Source organism: Salarias fasciatus, chromosome 8, assembly GCF_902148845.1.
Source record: "Salarias fasciatus chromosome 8, fSalaFa1.1, whole genome shotgun sequence".
Classification (NCBI taxonomy): Eukaryota; Metazoa; Chordata; class Actinopteri; order Blenniiformes; family Blenniidae; genus Salarias; species Salarias fasciatus.
Window position 1 is genome coordinate 12732641 of NC_043752.1, and position 23036 is coordinate 12755676.

General features: G+C 46.1%; 1 protein-coding gene across 22 annotated transcripts in view; it reads right to left on the reverse strand.

The window, feature by feature from the left end:
• Positions 1–1374: 1374 nt before the first annotated feature.
• tcf7l2 (transcription factor 7 like 2) overlaps positions 1375–23036 on the reverse strand; it is an 88767-nt gene continuing 67105 nt past the window's right edge. For 4 of the 22 annotated variants that reach the window (XM_030098249.1, XM_030098262.1, XM_030098257.1 and 1 more), the window contains 10 exons: positions 19234–19366; positions 16737–16839; positions 15715–15801; positions 11333–11473; positions 11082–11244; positions 10873–10980; positions 9115–9178; positions 8191–8241; positions 7068–7140; positions 1375–3796 (listed from right to left, as the gene is read on the reverse strand). In XM_030098249.1, the coding sequence (XP_029954109.1) occupies positions 3328–3796; positions 7068–7140; positions 8191–8241; positions 9115–9178; positions 10873–10980; positions 11082–11244; positions 11333–11473; positions 15715–15801; positions 16737–16839; positions 19234–19366 (1392 nt within the window). In that variant the 3' untranslated portion in view covers positions 1375–3327. Of the gene's footprint in view, positions 3797–5741; positions 5804–6361; positions 6435–7067; positions 7141–8190; positions 8242–9114; positions 9179–10872; positions 10981–11081; positions 11245–11332; positions 11474–15714; positions 15802–16736; positions 16840–19233; positions 19367–23036 lie in introns of those variants that run through there. The other 18 variants (XM_030098255.1, XM_030098260.1, XM_030098263.1 and 15 more) reach the window with 14 other exon arrangements.

Below are 23036 nucleotides of genomic sequence, written 5' to 3' on the forward strand. Positions count from 1 at the left end.
CAGGAACATCAAACTGCTTGGACATGGTCTTATAGCCTTCACCTTTAACATGCTTGTCTTTAATTGTCTTTCTAATCTCCTGAGAAAACTTTCCTTTGCTTCCTCTGGTCCATGTTGAGTGTGGAACACTTCATGTGACTCCCTGTCGCCCTCTATATGAGCCACTGACTGATTACACGATTGCAGACACCTGTGATGCTAATTAATGGACACACCTTGGATTGACACGTCCCTTTGGTCACAGCATTTTCGTCCAGGCCTGTTTCTTGATTTTATTTTTTTAAATAATTCTGTTGAAGCATGGTTGAAAAGCAATGTCTGACTTTCATTAGTTAAATTCATGGAATTTGTTTTATTATTACGTTCGTCAGATTCAAGTTGTTTCTCTGACCACTGAATTTTTCTTTCATTAAACAAAGGGTACCAACAATTTTGTCCTCGTGTGTGAAGTGCTTCGGCTGCTAAATCGGTAAAAAAAAGTGCTGTACAAGTGTCTCCCACTGCCAAAAGATGTGAATGTGTGTCTCTCCGGTGATGGGTTGCTGATCTGTCCAGTGTAAATAAAGGATAAGATCATACAGAAGATGGATGGATGAATATTTCAACCACAAACCTGGACTTTCCAAGTAATACTTGGATTCTGTGCTGCGAGTGATGTAAGTTGAGTAAAATTGGGGAATCGTTTCAGGTCAGATCAGGTTTGATTTAGTTTGGAGCTCAAACGGTCACCTACAGCTATTTCTCAATTCACATCCCAATAAATCCAATTAGTCTTTTTATGTCTCTTCAGTCAAAGATTACTCGAGAGTTTGTAGCCATAAAATTGTCCCGTAAATATCTTTGAGGAAAGTTTAAGAAGATGAACAGACATGAACTACTTAAAAACATTAATTAGAGAATACAAACCGATTAAAATGTGTATTTGTTTGAGAGAAAGTTAAGGTATAAATTTCAAAAGTCTGTTATTTCTGGATTGAAAGAGTCTGAAAGTGTGGAACAGAAGAGAAAAGCTCATTATTCACTGGAGTCTCATCCTGGTCACCAGTGGGAGTTATGAAATGAAAAGCTATTTAACGGCACTAGTCTGACTTCCTGTTTCCTCTCAGAAGTTTAAAGCCACTGGGTTTTGTTGATACAGATTTTGTCACGGAAAGTATAAATTGGAAGTTTCCTGAAATGCAGAGAGAGAGAGAGAGAGATCCCAAAAAATAATTTGTGGATGCTCCATTACTAACGAGGAAAAGTGCAGCTAAATCAGAGCTACTTGCTGAGATACTTTTTTTTTTAGGATGGGGGGGGGGGGGGGGGGGGGGGGGGGGGGGTGTCGCTGCACCTGCTAGTGACTTTCAGAATAAAAAGGAAACCACAGATGTGCACATACTAAGTTGCTTTTATTAATACAGAACTGCATGCTACAGAGACTGTACAGCATAAACATTTATTCATTACAAAAAAACATGGTTTTAGAACCATTTAAAATAACAGGAAAAAACAAACGAACAAAAAAAAGAGAAGAGCATAAAATAGAACAGGAACATCACAGCCGTTAAGGAAACATTCAAACTATTTATCATTAGCATCTTAATAAACCAGAGAAGAAATCGACAGATTACAGTCGCGTCATGTCAACTACAATGGCACCGAGTGGATGATTCTCTTGTAGCTTTTTTTTACAGCCTCTTGCAACATCAACATGCCTATTTTTTCTATCTACCTATATGTAGTAGTGTACTTAAAAGTGGCAGTTTGTGTATTTTTTTGTATTTAATAGTTTTTTTATGAACCTCCTAATGTACATAATTTGGCCCTTGTGGGTTTATACAGTATGATGTCCGTCTTTTTATTAAGTTTAAATTTTTAATATTTGACAATTTGCTACCAAACACATTTGTTATAGCAACATTTATACTACATACATAGCAATCTATGTAACGTCACAGCAAAGAATGGTATCCAAATTAAAAAAAAAAACAAAAACAAAAAACAAAAACAAACGAACAACAACGAAACAAAAAAAAAAAACAAAAAAAAATAAAAAGGAGAGATCCCTATGAGGTTAGAGGAGGGAGGGGCAGAGAAAATTATCACAAAATTTGGCACGGAAAATCTGTACACGAATCTACAGTCTGAGAGATGTGACTGTGCAATAAAAAAGAAGGGCTTCAGACACTTTTTCCAACTACTGAACACACGGTACCCACTGTCTCGGTTCAAGTTTTCTTTTCTTCTTTTTTTTTCTTTTTTTTTTGTAAAATGGCTTATAGACGCATTTCTTGAAATGAAGTTGTGCATACTTCTGTTCATGAGATCTACACAGTACACTGAGTGGAATCCAGGTTTTCAAGCGAGGAAAGAAATCATCGACGGAAAGGTTTGCCTTTTCGAAACCTCCTTGTAAAAATGGATAATTCATATAGTTGCTCACCTTAAGAAAAAAATATTTGTACAATGTATTAAGAAAAAAAAAAAAAAAAGGGTCAAAAAGAGACACGTACAAGATACAACAAGCAATCTCTAAAGCAATAAATACTACTGGTCCTAGCGTTGTGACATTTTGAATTTAATAACCCTCGACCCGCCCCACCCGGCCTCCCGTCAACCCCACCCGACCTGCCTGACTCCGCCCCAAAAGGTAAACAACAAAGAAAAAGAGACAACGCAGTGGAAGAATGCATATTTAACACAGTAATCCCCCCCCCTCCCCGTTATTCTGTACATTTAAACAAGAACAGGTAACATCACAATTAAAGTCGTTCCTCAGAGAGGTGTCGCCGCGAGCCTCCTGCCCTCCGAGAGTTTCCACTGATGTCAGATGATTGGTTCGCAAGCTCGTATTTAATACAAATAAAGAAGGAGAACCAACTCTTTCAAGAAAAGGGCTCATTGAATAATCTAGCCTACCTTTTTATATCCGTCTTTTAAACATTTTGAAGTTGAACTAGATAAGTTTTTTTTTTTTCTGTTTGCACTGTTGAACACTACAAAAAGGACAAAACAAAAGTCATAAAAATTTTGGCAGATTCACAAAGCTATACTACAGCTCATTGTATCATTTCTTTATAATAATTAGATTTTTTTTTCTGGTTTTTTTTTTGATAATGAGGGGTCAAATATTGACCAATGAACTTTAATAAAACAAAAACTAAAAATTTCAAAGCCGTATGGCACAGAAACGTAAAGACAAAAAGAACTGACGGTAAGTGAGATATAGCAGAGAGAGGGCCTCGAAAGGTGTGTGCGCGTGTGTGTGTGTGTGTATGTGCGTGCATGTGTGTGTGCGTGTGTGTGTGTGAGCAGAGCTAAAAAAGAGGAGAAGAATAGGGCAGACTATTCTATAGACTTGGTCACTAGCGACAGAGGCTGGGGGGCCGTGGAGGGGAGGAGCGAGGAGAGGGAATGACACAGCGATGCCGAGGGCCGGGCCAGCGACGGCGCCACCGAGGAGCCCGGCGGCCGCGAGGACGAGACGTCGCCGTGCTCCAGAGCTCCGTTGTGGGCGGAGGCGCCGGGCGTTTTGCCGGCGGCGGCGGAGGAGGAGGAGTTTTCCAGCTGAACCAAAGAGGGCGGCGGCGGCCCAGCCAGGAGGTGCGGGTGGTGGAGTGGCTGGTGGGCCGGCTTCATAGTCAGTGAGAGAGGTTGCATTTGTTCAGTCTGAGGTTTGGACTCTTTTGAGGAGGGGGAGGGAGCCACTGAAGAGGGGGAGGATGGGGGGGAGTCTAGTAAGCTTCCGTCCGTAGAGGGAGGACTGGCACAGCTGCCTTCACCTTGGATGTAGCGAATGCATTTTTTTTTTCTCCTGGGGGACAAGGCGAGAGAGGGAGAGCGTCGTTAAGCATCACATCCTCAGACTCCATCACCTCTTAGCACCGCCGCCGACTTTAATGCACCTCTGTCTTTTTTTTTCTTTTTCTTTTTTTTTTTTTTTTTAACTCAAGGAAACCCATTACTGCCCCCAAATGACGACAAAGCTGCAGGTGCATTGAAGTCACTTTTGTAAACTCGGCGCTAAGGAGAAAAGCAGCAGGAAGGATGATCAGTTCTACTAAAGTGAGAGACAGGACAGACATAAAGGAAAGATCACAGGTGGAGCACCTGGGTGGGAAGCAGGAGGGGGATGAAAAAGCCAACGGAGATGATAACAGGGAGGACAAAGATGAAGTGGACGTGGTGATGAGCGCTCTCCTCTCTTACAGGATCAGCCTGTTCTCTCTCTCTCTCTCTCTCTCTCTCACTCTCTCTCTCTCGCTATGCGAGGTTACCGGACCCGTCTCGCTCCGCCGCTCGGGTCGGCCTCTAACTCTCCCGTCTCCCGAGGCGGCCGAGTTTGGATTGCGAGGCGAAAAAAGGTCAACGAGATCCACGCTACCCTGCATCTGCCCCACAGACACGAGTGTGTGTGTGTGTGTGTGTGTGTGTGTGTGTGTGTGTGTGTGTGCGCAAGGGGTCAAGGCATCATGTTTGCATTCCTGCCTGAGGTTGGGACCCCTCCCCCCCGCCTGCCGAGTCTCCGGGCCAGGCTCCTTGGACTCAGTGGAACCCTACGAAGGAAACACTGAGGGGGGGAGGAGGAGGAGGAGGGGGAGGAGGGGGAGGAGGGGGGCTCGTTTATCTGCGGTGACTCTGCTCTGTTCAAATTTGGTTAAGGGGGGAATCTCTGCCCACCTCATCTTCACCCTGACCCCGGCAGTGACCCCCTCACTCGGCTCGCCATTCTATCACAAGGATGCCTGAAGGCCGTGGAGTTCTACTATTTAAGATTAACAGAGACGGGCCAGATTCAAAAAAGGAGTCCAAGGTACTTACAAAAGAACGATCAAGGGTTTTTTTTGGGAGACATTAGGCTGATCCTCTGTTTAATTAAGGTTACCAAATTAAACCTTTTTCCTCTAACTGAAGAGGGATGGAAAAAAAAAATATCTAAATATACTGAGAGCAGATTGCTAAGAATGAAACGAAAGAGAGGACATCAAGAAATTATTACAAAAAAAAAAAGAAGAAGAAAAAAAAAAAAAAAGGTCCACGAAACCTTGATCGCATGCGGGGTGAAAGACGGGCATGCATTTCCGATGAACTCGACTGCGCAGGCACACAACATCAGACGGTACAGGAGACTACAAAAGGATGAGCGTGAAGCTTTCATGTGGGCTCTGCAGCCATGTTGTCGCCCGGGACGATGTGGAGCATCGGCTGGGCGCTAAAAGGCCTCGTTCGTCCACTCCAGTCGCTGTGTGGTCTCCGTAACTGTCTGTCAAACGCCGGCAAATGAGCTAATATCCATTTTTTAACAGACCTATTGATTTATAGTATGTGCCGGTGTATGTTATTGATTTCCTCGTCTCGGGGGAAATTACAGCAGATGCATCTTTTAGGAAACGGAGCCCAGAGAGAACTTTTAACCTCTTTGCTCCTGAAATAAAGACTGAATTCTGGTGTTTTTCAGTCTCCTGGTATTACGATGCAACGCGTTTGATATGTGAAGGTAGGAGGGGCGCAAGAGGAAACCCCAGCAGCGGCGTAACGCATTCAAGTCTGGAGTAAGATTAGCTCGAATAACTTTTCGAACGATCAGAAAACTGGAGTGAATTTTTTCCAAAATAAGAGCCGACCTGTAACGATGCGAATGAAACACGTAACGAATGTGTTGCGCATGGAAAAGAGGTGGTGCAGAGAGAAAGAGTGGGGCGGGGTGTGGTGCAAGCCAGACACGGAGAAGGGTATTACTTAGCAGAAACAAATACCTACCATGAAAATATTCCCAATTCAAAGACTGCTTGTGTCAGAACAGAAAGACAACAGGTAGGGACTAAGTAAGGGTTATTGAAGAGGAGTTTGGAGGAAGAGGAGGTGGAGAAGGAGGAGGAAGAGGGCACAGAAAAGAGTGTCACTGAGCAGGCCCTCAGAGGAAGCAGGGCTAAATTTGTAAGCATAACATTGTTATTCAAAGGGCGCCAATTAGGACAAACATGACAGTTAGGATGGGAGGGAATTATCCACCGCCTGGGGAGAAAATGGATTTCAACCACAGCAACGCAAGAGATTTTAATTTGAAAATTACATCAGGAACCACGGTCCTGCAACGAGATGTTTCACTCAAGATAAAAAAAATTCAGCAGTCCTATTTAGAAATCCATTTTCTGCCACTGGGCTCGAACCGAGTTCAATGAGGAATAAATAGCTGTGCGGGAATTTAGAGGAGCAGGAAACTTCTCAGTGAAGAGAAAAGGAGCTGAGGAGCTTTCCATCGGTTAGCGCACTGATGGAAAGCGTGTTTCTAAAGCGAGACATCTGAGCCAAAAAAAAAATCAAGAAGAAGGTGCTCATTGTGGATGTCTTCCTCCCATTGGTACTACAGCAGTTATACCTGCATGGTTTGCACCATAAACTCAGCTGGTCAAGCCCGAACAAGGCACGACACTTCTTTGGGGTATTTGCATCTGTTAGCCAAAGAGGTAGACACAAACACACACACAGAGACAAAAAAAGAAAGAAAAAGGAAAGAAAAACAAACAAACAAAAAAAAAAAGAAAATGGACACGTCATTGCACAGACAAAAACATGTAGCCAGGGCTTAGCTGTAGGCTGGCAACACTGGGATGTCCTCCATATTGACCAAGCCATCGGACTCCAGATCCTCCAAGCCCCGACCTGCCAGTTTAGGACTTCTGACCAACCTGACTGAACTGAACGTCCTGGAATGACACCCTGGCGACCCCAGAGATGCTTCTTTATGGACACACTCACGCAGACACCACTCATACAAACACTCTGGCATGTGTGTCTTGAAACCCCCCCCCCCCTTTATTAATCCCCAAACAGGAAGTTAAAAGAAAATAAATCAAAAAAATCGAATAGTGAGACCCCAGAGAGAGACCGGCAGGGCGTGGCTGGAGGAAGCTGAGAGGTCACAATAGCCTGGCGGGACACACAGGGAGGGGGAAGCGAAGAGGGGAGGGAGGGAGGGGGGGGGGGAGAAAGAAGCAGCAGCACAGAACGGAGGAGGAAGTCCCAGCGTGGAGTTACCCAGCCTTCACCTGGCCCCGGCCTGTGCAAGCACACACCATACACACCTGCACGGGCCACACCAGTTATTCTGTTGATCGAGCCCAAAGCGCGCTCGACACTTCTTAGGAGCGCTCAGGTCTGATGCCGCAACAAGGAAGGGAAGCCAGCAGAGAGGAGGAATAGAACCAAAATCAATAAAAATGAGGAACGGAAAGTCCAAAAGAGGGGAGAAATGAGGAGAAAAAACAGATAACAGTGAATCTATGAAGCTTGGCAGCAGCTCATTGTGCAAGAAATCCCCCCCCGAAAAAACCCCTTTAAAAGCCATTAAGATGGGACTGAGAGACTGAACACAATGAGTGTGTTTCAGACGTTAGTGAAATCAAAAAAAAGCATGCGCACTATCACATTAAGATATTATTATGGAGAAACAATCACTTCTTTCAGTCACGTAATCTAAACTCTGAGCTGCAGATAAGATGGTGCCGGGACACAAACGAAGCAAATGCAAGAACCGCCGGATTAATCTACTGTTAGATGTTATCGATGCACTAAAAAAAACAAGAAGAAGAAAAAAAAAAAAGAGGCGAGGTCAGAGTGGTAGAACTAGGCAGGAGCAGCAGATTGTGAGTTAGCCTTAAGCCAGGGGGGGGATTAAAACAGCTGGAACCTGAAGAGGGACTCTACTCTTTAGACCTGGCATCAAACAGCTGATTTCTTTCTTTTTCTTTTTTTTTTTTAGGGGGAGTTTGAGTCCAGGCCTCGTCAGAGTAGACACATATTTAAAGAAGAGTCGGGCCAAACTCATGCTGGCCTGTAGGAAAGGCACAAGCGCAGCTACCGAAGCATATAGATTAAGGAGGTTTACCCTGGCATCACATCTTTAAAGTCAGAAAACAGTAACAATCTCAGCTGCGTCATGACTGTAGCCCAAAAACAAAACATGAAGGACAGCAACAGTAGATGGAGGTAAAAAAAAAAGGAAGGTAATCTAGCTTAAAGTCAAATAAATAGCAACATTTCTTAAGAAAAGAAAGCAGCAAACAAAGCAAAATATAGAGTTTAAGCTTAAATCTGCCTCATCTGGCACATTCATGGATGAATAAATAGATATGCATTAATTTAAGAGGAAGAAAAAATAAATAAATAAAACAGTTAGTAATTTAATACTCAAAATGACATTAGCACCTGTAATCGGAGGGAGTGAAAGGCAAGGGTTTGGAAAATATTCTCTGTGTTCTGAAAAAAAAGAACAGATAGAGAGGCCTTCAAGAAGAAATCCGTCACCAAACCAGCGCAAAATACATGATAACAAGTCGGCATTGCTCCTCACAGTAAGATCAGAAGAATACGAATCAAGAGAATTCAAATAAACGTGATATATATGGATAAAAATCACAGAATTAGCAAACCTCCTTAATTTTAAGGTGTAAGTGATTTTTTTTTTTCTTATGTTGGTTTAAAAGCATGCACGGAGCAAGCAAAGGGGGGAGTAAAGCCCAGCAAGCACACACATGCACAGTCACACACATCCACACACACACACACACACACACACACACACACACACACACACACACACACACACACACACACACACACACATATAGTACAGTAGTGCAGTCGATCTGAAGGGCACAGGCAGTATAAATCTCACACACACACACACACACACACACACGCATATACAACACTGGCAAAGTTAATGGCTCTTCACATTCTGAAAACACATATCACAATACCAGAAGGCTAAGGGCCAAAGGGGGGGGGGGGGGGGGGGGGGGGGGAAGGGGAGGTGAGAAGGACTGTGGGGGGTCATGCATATTCAGCTGTTATTAGCAAGGGAGAGCTCGGGAAAAAGGGGAGGGGGGGGGGGGGCATTACAAGCAACTCCACTATTTAAATATTGCATTGGGTAGCATAACTATACCAAATAAAGGGGGGAGAAAAGCCAGGCACGATAACACACGCGCACATACAAAAAAAAAAAAAGAAAAGAAACATAACACACACAAAAAAAAAAATGGCTTGACTTTTATCTTGCAAGATGTCACATCTGCCTGACACATGATGGGGTTCTTCTAATATGAGAGATAATTGCAGCTCACTTACCATTGCTCTCTGCTTGCTGCTTTTCCCTTTTTCTCTTCTTCCTTTTCCCCTGTTGGTTAGCCGCCAAAAAAATAGAAAGAAAAAAAATAGACACAGACAGGAACCTTAGTTATTATATTGCAGAATGCCCAAAACATAAAACAGAGAATAGGACTCATCTTTGTGTTTACTTATTTATTCATTCATTCTTTCTCTGCCTTTTTTCTGTCTTTGCCCTCCGGTTTGCAGCAGCCACTGCAGGCCAGACCACAGCTCTCCCTCCTCTCTCCTCCTTTCCTGCTCTCTCTCTTTTTAACTCCACTCTTTTGTTATTTTTTTCCCCCTCTGTTCTGTGAACATCTCGACGCACTTCTGCGATTCCTCGGGAGTAACTCCGCCGGTCGGATCCATCCCAAAAAAACCTGGACGGAGCTGATCAGAATCTTACATTTACCAGCAAAACAAAGGCTTTGCTCCAATTTCTGTTAACTTTTCAAGTTCTTTTGTTCTTTTCTTGATTTTCGAGAATTTTTTGCCTCTGTACCGTCAATTTAAATGAACAGAAAGAGCATTCAAGTCTCAGCTGTACTTTGAGTGGGTTCGTACTAATATAGTAAGAACTGTGTGGGAGAAGCAGTACTTCCAGTCCTCAGTACTTAAAATGCAAAAGTTCAAGAATAATTGAACTCTCAGCTATTAAATCTCTCTCAGTTCCAACGATATCTTTGTGTGGTTTAATGCTGCTTCTGAAAAGCGGATTGGAGCCGTCTTTTATTGTAAAGAGTGGCCTTGCTGGTGAGGGCAGGAACAATGGCACTTCAATCTGCAACACGTAATACATGTAGCGGCTTTCTAAAATGGAGATGCATGTGTAGAAAAAGCGAGGAAACGCGTCGAATGAAAGGTGAAACAAGTAAAGATGCATTTGCATGGTGCAAGAAAAAATCTCTCCAGAATGTAAAAATGTTTCTTGTAAACAATTAACAGAAATTCTGATCTGTAAAGACAAAAAAAATACAAGAAAAGTTGTGTTTGTCACTGTTGACGGAAGCACCGGAGTCATTCAAGAAGCTTTCACCCAAATCCAGCGAGTCATTCAGCAGAACAGCGGCCCTCTGAACATACAGCCGCGGCGCCCAAACCGCCCTTCACAGTCAAGTGGTGGAATCTCCTTGACTGGCCGAGTCAATCACCTGATCTCGATCTCAACGGCTCGCTAAAGACCAGACTCAAAAGGCAGCGAGGCATCACAACAAGAGGCAGCTCAAGGCGGGAGATAAAGGCCTCCGAGGGCATCACCAGGGGAAGAGGCGAGCGTCTGGTGGTGTCTGTGGGCTGAGGACTTCAGGCAGCCACTGACTGCAAAGGGTTCCCAGCAAAATATTTAACAAGATGATTTAATTTGACCTAATGCGCATCGCTTACTTTTTAATCCCTCAAACTTTGGGCGCTCTGTGGCAAAAGGGCTTTTATCTCCCACACACATCCTTTTAAAGTGATGTATACCATGTCGGGAAAAAACAAAAAAACAAAAAGCTGAGACATCAGGTCGTTTTTTTAATTTCCAATTGACTGGAATGAAAAAAGACTGCTCATTGCACAGTGGAGCAGTTGCTTCTTTTCACTGCAAGTTATTGCAACGTGCACAGAGGACTCAGGTAACTTTCCCGCTGCAGTGGAGGGTCTGAACCTGGCAGGACTGACTGAGGACAGCAGCCTAGTGACTGGAGGGGGGGAGAGAAGAGCCGGCGGTTACGATTTGAAAAATTAAAAACTTACATAGTTGTCTCGTGCTGACCAGCCCGGGTACAGCTGCATGTGGAGCTGTCGCTCTTTCCTGGCCAGCTCGTAGTACTTGGCCTGCTCCTCCCGTGATAGGGCGTGCCACTGGAAAAGAGGAAACGGGCCGAGATTTTAGAATCTACCGTTTAGAGAAAAAAAAAACCCCAGTATGATTTGTTCCTCAGTCCAGTGTGTGCACGTCTTACCCTTCGCCCGAGGATCTGGTTGATGGCAGCACTCTCCTTCAGTGTGCACTCAGCCACCACTTTGGCCCGCATCTCCTTCATGTAGAGCATGAAGGCGTTCAGAGGCTTCTTTATGTGGACCTGCTTCTTCTTCTCCTCTTCCTTTTTAGCGTCTGACTGTTTCCTGTGGGAGGCGGCGGGGAGGAAGAGGCGCCGTCAGCGGACCGGGGTTCACGGGAAACGGGGAAGTTCGGCGGGGCGGGTCTACTCACGAGCTGTTGAGGGAGCTGATGTCGCTGTGGGAGGATTCCTGCTTGACGTTGGGTGTGACGATGGCTGGGTGGGGGATGCCCGTGGTGTGCAAACTGTGGTGGGGGGGCACCATGTGTGGGGGGAACCTAGAGGACAGAAGACTGTGTAAATCGTCAGAATGGACACGGGTGAAATGAGGAGATGGAGCACATGTACACACAAAAAAATATACATCCGAAGGCTAAATATCAATTCCATTTGGAATCGTTTGGTATCTTTCTGACAAACGGAATTGATCTTTAGCCGCAAGAAAAAGACAAACAGTAATACGAGAAAATGTCCAAGGCTGATTCCTGTTAGGATGGAGTCCACCACTCAAAAAAACGAGTGCAGGGTCAAATGTCAGCCGACTGAATTGGAGCGCGGAATTCAGCCTGGACGTTCTCAGACTTCACACAGACGCATTACAGCAAATTGTGTCCGACAATCACCAACATTCAGGAAAATATGATTTGAAAAAGCCTATATTGTGTGGCAATAATTAGGTGCAATCGCACAAGGATAAACCTCTTGAATGCCTTTTACTTTTTTTTTTTTTTTTTTAAACCAGCCCGGAAAACCAATATAATGACCACTTGAGCCAAGTGCATTTGTACCTTCATTTAATTACATCCTCGCCAGGATTAATGCTTTTTTATCAAAGGTATCAACAACACTTATCACAGGCCCAATGAAATGTGTTGACTTAAGGGGTTCTGTGTACCTTGAACTTCTTCTATTTATACATCAGTCCCTTCTATCGCTGCAGAGACGCATTAAGCACTTCTCTGATATAAAAGAGCGTGCGCACGGTAGGTTTATGCCTCCCATAACATTTATTATCTGTAATAGGTGGGTGGATGATTCCAGGAAGAGATTCTAGTGACAGAGAAATTTTCCAATCACGCAACCGGAGATGACAAATCGCAGAACTTCCGTTCGTCGTATTATTTCACCGGGAGAAATACCTTTTGATAGCTGAACTGATATGAAAGTGCCATGCGTTGGAGGGCTACGGCTTGAACCATTATCTCTTATCAAGGAAATATTGCAAAGCAGATTTGCAAAACGCTCTATCAAAGTCTAGTATCACTTCAGGTATTGGGTCTCCATTCGCATCTTTTTCTGCCAATTCAGCAACTGTCAGCAGCTATGACATTTTTATCTCCATCCCTCCGCACTGCTATCATCATTTCATCATCTACAACTGTTCCACATATTGGGGCCAGAAACCCCTTATTTACGAAATCGCTTCAGTGGCCAGAACAGCCGGAAGACACCGCCGTGCCGAATGTGCCAGCGAACGGGAGAGACATCAATTACTGGTCTCGGATTATGCGCACATGCATATCTACATGTGTATGTTTACAGCGGCGCCGCCTCGGTTAGCGAGTGACCACACACAAATTTAAGAGAAGAAGGGGAGGATGAAGGAGAAGGAAAAAAGAAGGAATAATTCTTTTTTTTAAAGCAGCTCATTATCCGGCTGTGTCTGGCTGCATGGCTCCGAGCCAGAATATAATGATGAGGATAAACTCGCCAGGAACAACTAGTTTCTGTTGGAGGCCATCTCAGGGGAGTGCCAGTGCTCCCCCCTCAAACTCTTTCCCTCTTTTTCTCCTTTCCCCTCTTCTCCCTTCATCACTGACACATTGGTGTTTGTGCCATGTCATCCGTTGATGGGGAGCTCGGCAGCAGTGGCTGCATATCGCCCATCATTAAGGCTGCTGCATTTTCTTCACTCGCTCCGTTTCCTCTCCCTTTCCTTCCCTCTCTGTGCACTTGTTAAAATTTCCTCTGTTCCAAGATCTATTTTTTTTTCCCCTCTTCTTCTTCTTCTTCTTCTCTACTCCTCCCTGTCCCCTCACCACCTCCTCGCTCCTCCGCTTCCTCTCTCCATCCCTCCCCTCCTCTTGCTGCCACCGCATGGCCCAGGTTATGGTTTAAACATGACGGCCATCCCTTTGAAGCGTGGGGGCATCCTCATCATCATCATCGCCGCGCTCATCAGCGGCAAGCGGCGCCTTGGACCAATTTAAGCAACACAAGAGAGGAAGAGGCGGCGGAGGAGGCCCCCGCCGATCTGCCCACCCCAACCCCGGGGCTGCTACGTCTCAATCTGAAAGGTAAGAATGGCTGGCGGGGTGAGGCGGGGTGGGGAGGGGTCACTGGCGCAGCAAGCCCAGTGTCAGCCAGTGCCATTTAATTGCCAGTGCGAAGCGGTAGCCCCCGTGCCTGTTTAATGTATAATGATCCGGCCGGTGCGCTTCCCCGTTCCCCGGGAAAAAGAGAGGGAGCGGGATGATGGGGGGAACATATCAAAGGCCAGGCTTAAGCATAAGGGGCAAAGGGGCCTTCACATCCACCCACCTGTCACACATTCACACACATACACAGGGAATCGGCACTGGCTCCAACCCCATTATCAAAAATATTGTCTTTCATTTGCTCTGCAGACCGTCTCTGGTCTCCTTGGCTCCCTTTTCCTCCCTTTCTACAAGAATGTATTTTTTATCAGGACCTGGGTGTAAGGTGCTCATTGCGGGACTACGGGGTACCAGACTCGTTCCCTGCATCCTAATTCGGCTGGAGCTGCGGCACGGGGGACCGGTACGGAGCGGCGCACTCCTGCAAAGACCTAACTCCCGACAAGAGTACAAGGCCGGGATGTCTTTCCTCGCCGGTTTCCTCCAGTCAGCCTGCTTCACTACAAAACGTTTGAGCGATCACAACAGTCTGGCCCGGTCTTTGAACAAAACCAACTCGCTGAAGGCTATGTATGAAGGGAGCCTGCGATTCTGCTGACACAATTAGACAAATTGTTACGAGATTTTGCCAGCTATTTTGGATTTTTTTTCTCCACACTATTCTGGTTGGAGGGTTTTTTTTTTTTTTTTTTGGGAGGGGGGAGGCAATGTGCTAAGCCCTCCCATTCTCCAGAGAACACCCAGAGCCCTCCATCTATTCAGTTATACTAATTCAATTAGGGGCCTCATCACAGGGCATTAGCTCTTCCCCATGGCCAGTCCCCCCACACCCCAGTCCGTATATTCAATTAGCTGCACTGGAAACAAGATGATCACAATGTAGAGGCTGTCATTAAGGGACTGAATTAGCAGTCACTTAAAGCCCAGGTTTGCTCGGCGTTGCTGCCAGATGCCAATGTTTGGACAGACCCACCATCTGACCCTCTGCACCTGAGACTTGCGTGAGACGGGCCATCAAAGATGAATCCGACTCGAATCCAGACACAACACCGGCGAGTTTAAAAGTCAAGTGTTTCAGGTTTTTAACAACAGATGCAAAAATGGAAACAAGCCCAGTCGGAAGAGCTTATTTATGTAGCTTTCACTGAGGAAAGCGAAACCCAAACCATCATCTCCCTCTGCGACTGCTCCCTCCCCGTGTCTACATGATCCATCAATGTCACGACAGTCTAAACAAGACGCCCTCAGGAGCCGCTTTTCCAATCAGCCCGTAATTAAACTAAAGCTTGGCTTCATCCCTCAAGTCTAAACCAGCCCCTGTCCAGAGTCCCCTGCTGCATGGCATGCAAAGGGGGGGGGGGGGGGGGGGGGGGGGGGGGGGGGGCGAGGCGCGAGGGAGGAGCAGTGGGTGTGGAGAGAGAGACGGAGGCTGTTTGTTTTTCGTGCTTCTGCCTTCTTGGCTCATCCCAACCCACAAATCACAGGCTTTTAGGCATCCAAAATTAATTATGTTCGCTTCCCACACAATATAGAGAACATGCGTCCCTCAAGGGAACGGTAAGTAGCTAAACACCAACTGACAAATACGCACATGTGTATACAAGATGGAAACGGATACACACACACACACACAGACACACACAGACACACACCCCTCCCCAACGGGCGCACTAAAGTCCACAGCAGCACTTGAACTGGACCCTAATGGGCAGGACCGAATCAGCAGCCAAGTGTCGGGCCCCAGCTTAAATCATCAAGTCCCCTTCAAAGTGTTGCTGTTTGTTTATCTGTCTGGCTGCTTAAATCCACAGCAAGGACATGCCCCAGCTCATTTCAGATCCGCCTGACATGCAGAAGGGGTAAATGTTCTTCAGGGGCCTCATTAGAAAATGATAAATATAATTAATATTTGAGCGCGCTCGCTGGAGCTGCACGCTGGAGGATTGGCCTTTTGAACACTGAGATGGGGTGTGCGAGCGCTCCTTAAGGGAGAACTTTCTGCGAGTGTGTTGCTTGTGCATTGCCCTCACAGCCAACACAAACACGCGCGCACACACACATACACACACACACACACACACACACACAAACCAACGTATGAGTGAGAAAGAGAGAGAGAGAGTGTGTGAGTGTTGAGCTTCTAGGGCTTAACTCACCTTGACATGGATGCGTTGACAGTGAGCGCAGTTGGGTAGGGGTGTCTAAAACCCCCTGTTGTGATTGGATAAACAGGTTGACCTTGCCTAGGAAGGGGGAAGAAAAGAAGAAAGACAAAAAAGGTAAAGGAACAGGGTTGATGGAAGAGGAGAAGCTAAAGCCCTCTGTCTCTCCCTTCTCCCCACCGTGGGCCTCTTTATTCTCATTTGATCAGGACAAAAATCTGGGGGATTGCAGAGCGCAGATCAAAGGGACGAAAACTCTGAACAATTTGAATGCCACAAATCTTGATAGCAATGGCTAATTAAATTTCATAACCCTTCGCTCTGTGTCGACAGAGTGGGGCCCTGTTCCTCCCCAAGCTGGAACTAGGTGTTTTGTTGTGATAATTAAAGACGAAGCGCGGGTCTCTTTAATGGAGCCATCACACTAATTGAGGTCTACACATCCAAAGACAAACAATAATGAATGTAAATTTATACCAAAATAAAGTGCAGCAAATCAAAGGGCGCCATGGCTGCGCTCAGGGCCTCTCTCGGTATTTAGATCGCAGTGAGAAAACATTAAATTAACAGAGCTTAATTTGTAGCCTTTTGTCATATTAACAAGTGTTGACAAGAGTTACCAGGGGAGAGCCCCTATGTGGAATTGTGGGTAAAATACGGGCAATCACAGTTCATTACTCTAATTGAACCATACACAGACATGCAAAATAGTATTTGCCACAAAATGGCAAGTTGGGGTTGGCGAGGGCCTAAAGTAGCTCAAACGAGCCGCCGTGGTCCTGAAGCAAGCGTGTTAGGGAGGCCGAGTTTCAGAGAGAGACAGAGGAAGCATCCGCAACACCGAGCATGAAGCACGTGCGCACATAAAAGGCAAGACCCACTTTACTCTTCCTCAAGCTGAACATACACCTTGAGCTAATTAATTTTAATAACACGCGAATCTTTCGAGCTTTTTTATGAAAGTCAACAAGAGAATACAGTGGAAGGAGGAGTAAATAAAAAAAGGATTCGCTTACTGTGGTACTAACCATCCTAGCGGATGGGGGATCTGGCCGACGGTGCCAGGTGACAGTGGGTAATAAGGAGATATATCTGGAGGATGCGGAGGCCTTGGAATTCCTGTGGAAGAAAAGGAGGATGACGGGAGCGGAGAGGAGGTGGACAGACGAGATGATGACAGAGGGAGAGAGAGAACCAAATCTTTGTCAGTGCTGAATTCATTCTTTGTTGAGCTTCACATCTGAACGGGGCAGACATCACAGGAGTGCAGATGGGAGGAAGAGGAGGAGGAAGAGGGCTTGTTGCTCGCATGTACACACAGTGCTAAATCACACTTCCTGATCAAAGGCCTTTGAGGCGGCGCGGCGGCACAATGTGTTGGAAGAGGCAGAGGGGAGAGAGGTGAGGAGAAAACACCAACACGATTCTTGTCACATTTGTCTGGCGAATCAGGAGATTAATGATATGAAATGACTGAGGTTTAGAAGTTAACAAAACACAGAAATACAATTAAAAAGCCTTCTCTGTGATCAGAGAGCTGCCAATATGGGGCGGGCGGTTGACTTTGCCTGCTGATTTACATTGGCACTCTCGCCGTATGGATGCGTGGATTCCGCTCACACACAAATAAGTGGCAAGCGCAGACTTTGAGCTGAAGCCTGGCACCAATCAAACTGAAAGTTCCTGCTTTTCACCCTTCATCGGGAAAGAGACGATGAAGGAGCTGCTTGTATGGGATTTTTAGAATTTCTGTAAATAATGACAAATCATGACACCTCTGCTTTTAATATCTCGCACGCTGACATAAACGCTGATGTGTTTTGCTCCTTTGCTTTGTAAAAGCCCCTCTTCCTCCCAGTTAGAGCACAAAGAAACCACTTTTAACAGGATCAACAGAACAAGGGGGGTATGTTCAGCAACCTTTGGCGCAAATACTTAAAAGTGCATCATTCAAAGAAATCCAGAGTTGAAAAAAAAACACTAATTTAAGTGAATTCTGAAGCTGTGATGGAAGAATTTTTGTTTTAATTGGTGATTTTTAAGACTTTTCTCAGGTCAAACAATGATCGTATAAAGCAAATACAGTGCAAATAGTATAAATAAACTCTATAGGGTCACTGGTTTTCAAAGATTCTCAGGTTTACGTTAGAAACGGCAGTGATTTCTGGTTGTTATCCCCTCTGACAAACAATGACAAAGACGTCCAATTTGAGGACAGCTCTTTTTGAGGGCAATCACAGCATCCGCGGTGTTCCCTTTACTTTCCCGTGGCAGCTGACAGGCGGAGAAAACTGCATCGACAAGCTGCCCCGGAAAGGTCTTGTGGTGTAAAAATAACTTTCTCTCTCATGACAAACTTGAAACTGGGAACACTAGACATGTGTAAAAACACTGCAGGGACAGAGGAAAGGGGAGAGGGGGGGGGACGTCGTTTTGACACAGCTGGTGTGCCTGTGCAGGTATTTTGGCCAGTGGAAGTGAAGCCAGATGAGTCGGCTTAGATCAGAATTTGGCTACTGTTGGCGTTTGCGTCCAAAAGCTGAAGATGATTCAGATTATCCAGGCTCGGACGTTTCAGGTCTCTATTGAAAACTTTACTTTTTCTTGGAATACTACAAAGGCACGTTCTATTAAAAATGAAAGCCTGGGAAACATTATCCCATTGCTACCCAGCGCTCAAGACCTAATATAGCTCATTAATTAATTAAACACTGTGCCCAATTACGCAGCCCCATTAAGCACTACATTAAACAGCAGCTGGCACATTATTTCCCCTTTGTAAGGGCCATCATAATAAGGGAACATTATTACCTAAAACACTGGCTGAATTCGCCAGAGACCACTGAAAAGCATGAAATTATTCTCCGTACTGAAAACGCATTAACCTGAAAGGATGGGCTGAATGACAGTTAACAACATTAAGAGGTGGGTCAAGACGAAATGAATGAAAAATACCAAGAAGAGGTACAGTGAATGGCTGCATGAGAAGGATGTGTGTACAGAATCTGACTGATAAATGTGGATTCTGGATCTGCAGGACCAGACGAGGAGCCCTGAAAACCCGTTTCAGACTCTATCAAGTGCGCAATCATCCGCATTAAGTTTTATATCTTTAACTGGAGTAGAAATGGTCCCAAGGACAACCTGAGCTGTCTTCTTTTGTGTAACTGGAAAATTGAGAGCCGTGGTCATGAGGGTTTTGCGGTTGTTTGCAGGATTCCATGTTTAACGGCAGGTTGATGAGCTCTTTTTCAGGTTCTGAAACGCAAAGGCTGCCTTTCATCGAAGCCAAACCACGTTAGCGCTAACCCAATCAATGGAAAGAGACGAGAGCCGCGGCTGTCAAGAAGAGCCACTCGTGCTGAACTTGGCCTAATTCAACCATTTTTTCATTACACACAAAATAATATAGAATAATGGTGTAAATGTAAAAGTGTAAATCTGTGAAACAAAAACATTTTATACATCCATGCATAAAGCTTCCAGGAGAACCTGGGAGCAGAGGAAAAGTACCTGTTTTGGGATCCACGTCTGTTTGTAGGTGAGGTGGGGGGTTCCCCGGTGTGAAGTGCTCATTGCTGTAGGTGATCAGAGGCGTGAGAGGGTGCACATGGTGGGGGTGCTGTACCACTGGAACCTTATTAGACTGACATAAAGAGAGAAAGAAGAGGAAAAAAAAGAGGAGGTCAGAGCACTGATGTTTGGGTTCAGGGTTACAGATTACAGGCACTTGCCTAAAGAATTACAACTGAGCGTTGTAGCGCGAAGGGCTATCAAATTCCGGGTACACTCGAAGCGCCAAACCGCCAAACCGCCAAACCACAGTGAAAATAACTCGGTTTGTAATTAAAAACACTTCTGTGGTGTCAACGTGGAAGTCAGTAACACAATCTCGGAGGCTTGGGGGCGCGCCAGTTCATATTTGGACTTGATGTGTGATGAGGCACTTTTAACCACGGTTGCAGTCAAGTAATCGATCATCTGTAAACCACAAAATCAAGGCAGCGCGTGTAAATCCACAGTCATTAGAAGCCCGAGTCGGCTCTCGAGCCTCCTTCTACCCCCTCCCTCTTCCTGGCTCCCCTTCCCTCGTCTATTCCCCGGGGGCCCAGTTCATGGAGGGTATGGGTGTATTGTAATAAAAGGGTTAGGAAAGGAGAGGTGGGGCTGAAAATCCATTTCTGCATTTTTGCCAAATTAGTTTTAGCTATGTAATCTTCTCTTTGTGCTCCTAAGTGGTGCAGGCCCCCTTTTTTCAATTACCCAAAGATTACAGTGGAGCTTTAGGGGTGTGCTGCCGTGGGCCCCCGTGTTAACCGGAGCTCAGCCCCTCTCATCAGGCCAGGCCGGGACGGAGACTAATACGCAGTCCCCCGGACCACAAGATAACCAGATTAGAGCTCTGCTGTAGATTAGGCTAGTGGCAGAGGCTGCTCTCGCCTCTTTACCCACACATCCTTATCCTGCCCTCAGCAGTCAAAGAAGCAGCACTAATCAGGCTTATCATAACATGGATGATATGTTCAGGGGGAGAGGAGTGAGACGCCAAGCTGCTTGTGTGTGTGTGTGTGTGTGTGTGTGTGTGTGTGTGTGTGTGTGTGTGTGTGTGTTCAATCTACTCTCTCCTAGGCCACACAACCTCATTAGTGACTTTAACCCATGCAAGACGGGAGGGAATGGAAAAAAAAAAAAAAAAAAAAAAAAAAAGCTCCACTGTGGCACATTTCCAGCAGACTTTGAAAAACATTAATGGGACTAGATGTTGGCAGGGGGGGCATACATGCATATGATGCTCAGTTGCCTGATGCTCATTGACAATACAAATGCAAAAGCCGTGGGCCCACGGCGAGACGAACGGGAGCGGAGCTTAACGCTGCAAACTAATCAGCAGCCAGGGCCGTCTGAGGCTGAAGTTAATATCAGGTCCGCGCGAGAAGCCTCAAACAGCGACGCCGCCATTCAGAGGGCGGCGTAAATGTTCACCGTGTGGTTAAGAGAGGACCATCTGTATGGCTGGGACAAGTGTGGCCATCTAGACTTCTATAGCGGCAGTGGTGTGTGTGTGTGTGTGTGTGTGTGTGTGTGTGTGTGTGTGTGTGTGTGTGTGTGTGCGTGTGTGTGTGTGAGAGGGGGGGCATTCCCTATAGCCTTGGTCCCAATGAAAGATTAATGAACCCCAGCAGAACTCCAGGGAGGCACAGAGACTCCTGGGACTCATTCACAGCCCTGAGCTGAAAAGGCTCGGGAGGGGAGAAGGGGGAGAGAGAGAGAGAGAGAGAGAGGGGTGGGTGAGAGAGAGAGAGAGAGAGAGAGAGAGAGAGAGAGAGAGAGAGAGAGAGAGAGAGAGAGAGAGAGAGAGAGAGTTCCGAGCTGGGGAGTATATACGTGTTTGTGTGTCAGGGGTGGTGGAGGGGGCGGCGGGTGGTATGGGATTCGTTGAAAAGAGAAACACAAACCGAGACGTTTGCGTTGTTGCATGGAGGGGGGGGGGCCTGATCTGATCTGATCTGCGCATCATCCAGATGAAGGGATGAAAAAGAAGAGGGAGGAAAGTGGTAGAAAAACAATCAAGATGGAGGTTATGTCAGCTGCCAAAACGTGGCCGATGAGTGTGCAGCTGAATGCTGGAAGATGGCCTCAGCCTCCTCCTCCTCCTCCTCTCTCTCCCTCTCTTTCTTGTGGGCGCCCCCCCCCCCCCTCCCTCGCCATCTCTCACCTCCTAACCTCCTCCTTCACGACTCCCCGCTCCTCCCTCGGGTAATGATGTGAAAGAATGTTGTCAATTCTTCATCTCTGTGCGCTGAAAAGCTTTAGTGGCCATTTAAATGAGTTCTTTTGTCCGGGGACCCCGGCCATTGAGAGGACAGTTCAAAATGCCCATCCACTGAGTCCACATTTAGACAGAGGGTGTAGGAGAGGGTGTGCATGGGGCTGAGAGACATAGAGAGAGATGGAGAGAGCTAGAGGCCACATGATTTACATCATAGTCACTTGTGGTATAAGAGTGTGCTCTTTTTTTTTTCCCCCCTAAAAAAAAAGCCCAGGGAGATGTAAATGGCAATAGGAGCGACTCCTGCCTGCAGTCAGCTCAATCCTCTGCAGACGGGCGGGATGTAAAGCCAAGAAAGGGAAATTGCAACATAAACTCAAGCTTTAGAAGATTTCTGGCTTTTACTGTAGAGAAAAGAAAGACACAATGTTACTTTCTTTTTTTTTTTGATCTATTTGAGGTTCTTTATTCTCAATAAAGTTGGAGGAAAGTTGAGAAATCCGTTGTGCCATCAGTCACACACGTCCTCTCTGTGGTCTGCGGTCTCCACCTCAAATGCACACTCCACATGTTGTGCGATCGCCGCGCTAACATCCACTTTTGTCTCCCCCCCGCTGACGTCAAGGCAGCACCCGGTGGTCCCAGCGGAAAGGAGGCCCAGCACCTGCCCTGTGGCCGCCGTGGGACAATGCGGGCCCTGGGACTCGTCTGGCAGGCTGCTGGGTGCTTCAGCCGCTCCGCAGCTCGCCGAGAAAACAAAAGCGGGCGACGTGGGAGGCTCGACTCTCCCCGGTCCACAAAAGCCAGGGGAAAAGAAAGAACATTTCCTGCCCCGAACACCCCCGCTGGCTCGCATCCTTCCCACCACCTCTGTCATTACAACAAACAAATATAGTAGAAGACGTGCTGCTCCGCAGACACAATGGCCACATTTCCAAGCTTCAAGATTTCAAATCTAAAAGACCCTGAAGAAAAAAAAAAAAAAAAAAAAAAAAAAAGGCACCATCTTGTATGAACATCAATGAGCATGTTTACTCTTTCCACATCCAGGACTCATACGGCGCCGGCTGCTGAAGAAGGCCAGAGCTGAGACCCAGCGAGCACACTGAACTGTGGCAGACGCAATCAGGCGCTGTCGCCTCTGTATGTGGTATTGATATTGTCGAAGCTGCGCTCACTCTGTTCTACTCTTGAAAAGCTTGAAATGTATGGAGAGGAAAAGTAACCTTTGTGCTTCAAAATAGTCATTATGAACACCGTCTATTGATGGCGATGTTTCTTTTTAGTTTCTTTGAATCAGCTACCTTCCGACGGCTACCTTAAGTTACCTTTTCTGGCCTCAAAACTTTTTTTTTACAATCCAACTCTGCTTGTGCTAAACTCATTCCACAATCTGCAGCCCTGCCGTGACCAGAGGTATCAGGTCTTTCTTACAGTGGCTGGTGACTGTGCTCCGCCGTCGTGTGAAAAAGACCCTTTTGGAAGTGGACAAATGAAAGAGCCGCTTCAAGTCAGACCCCTGGGGAAGGGAGCGAGGGGAGGAGGG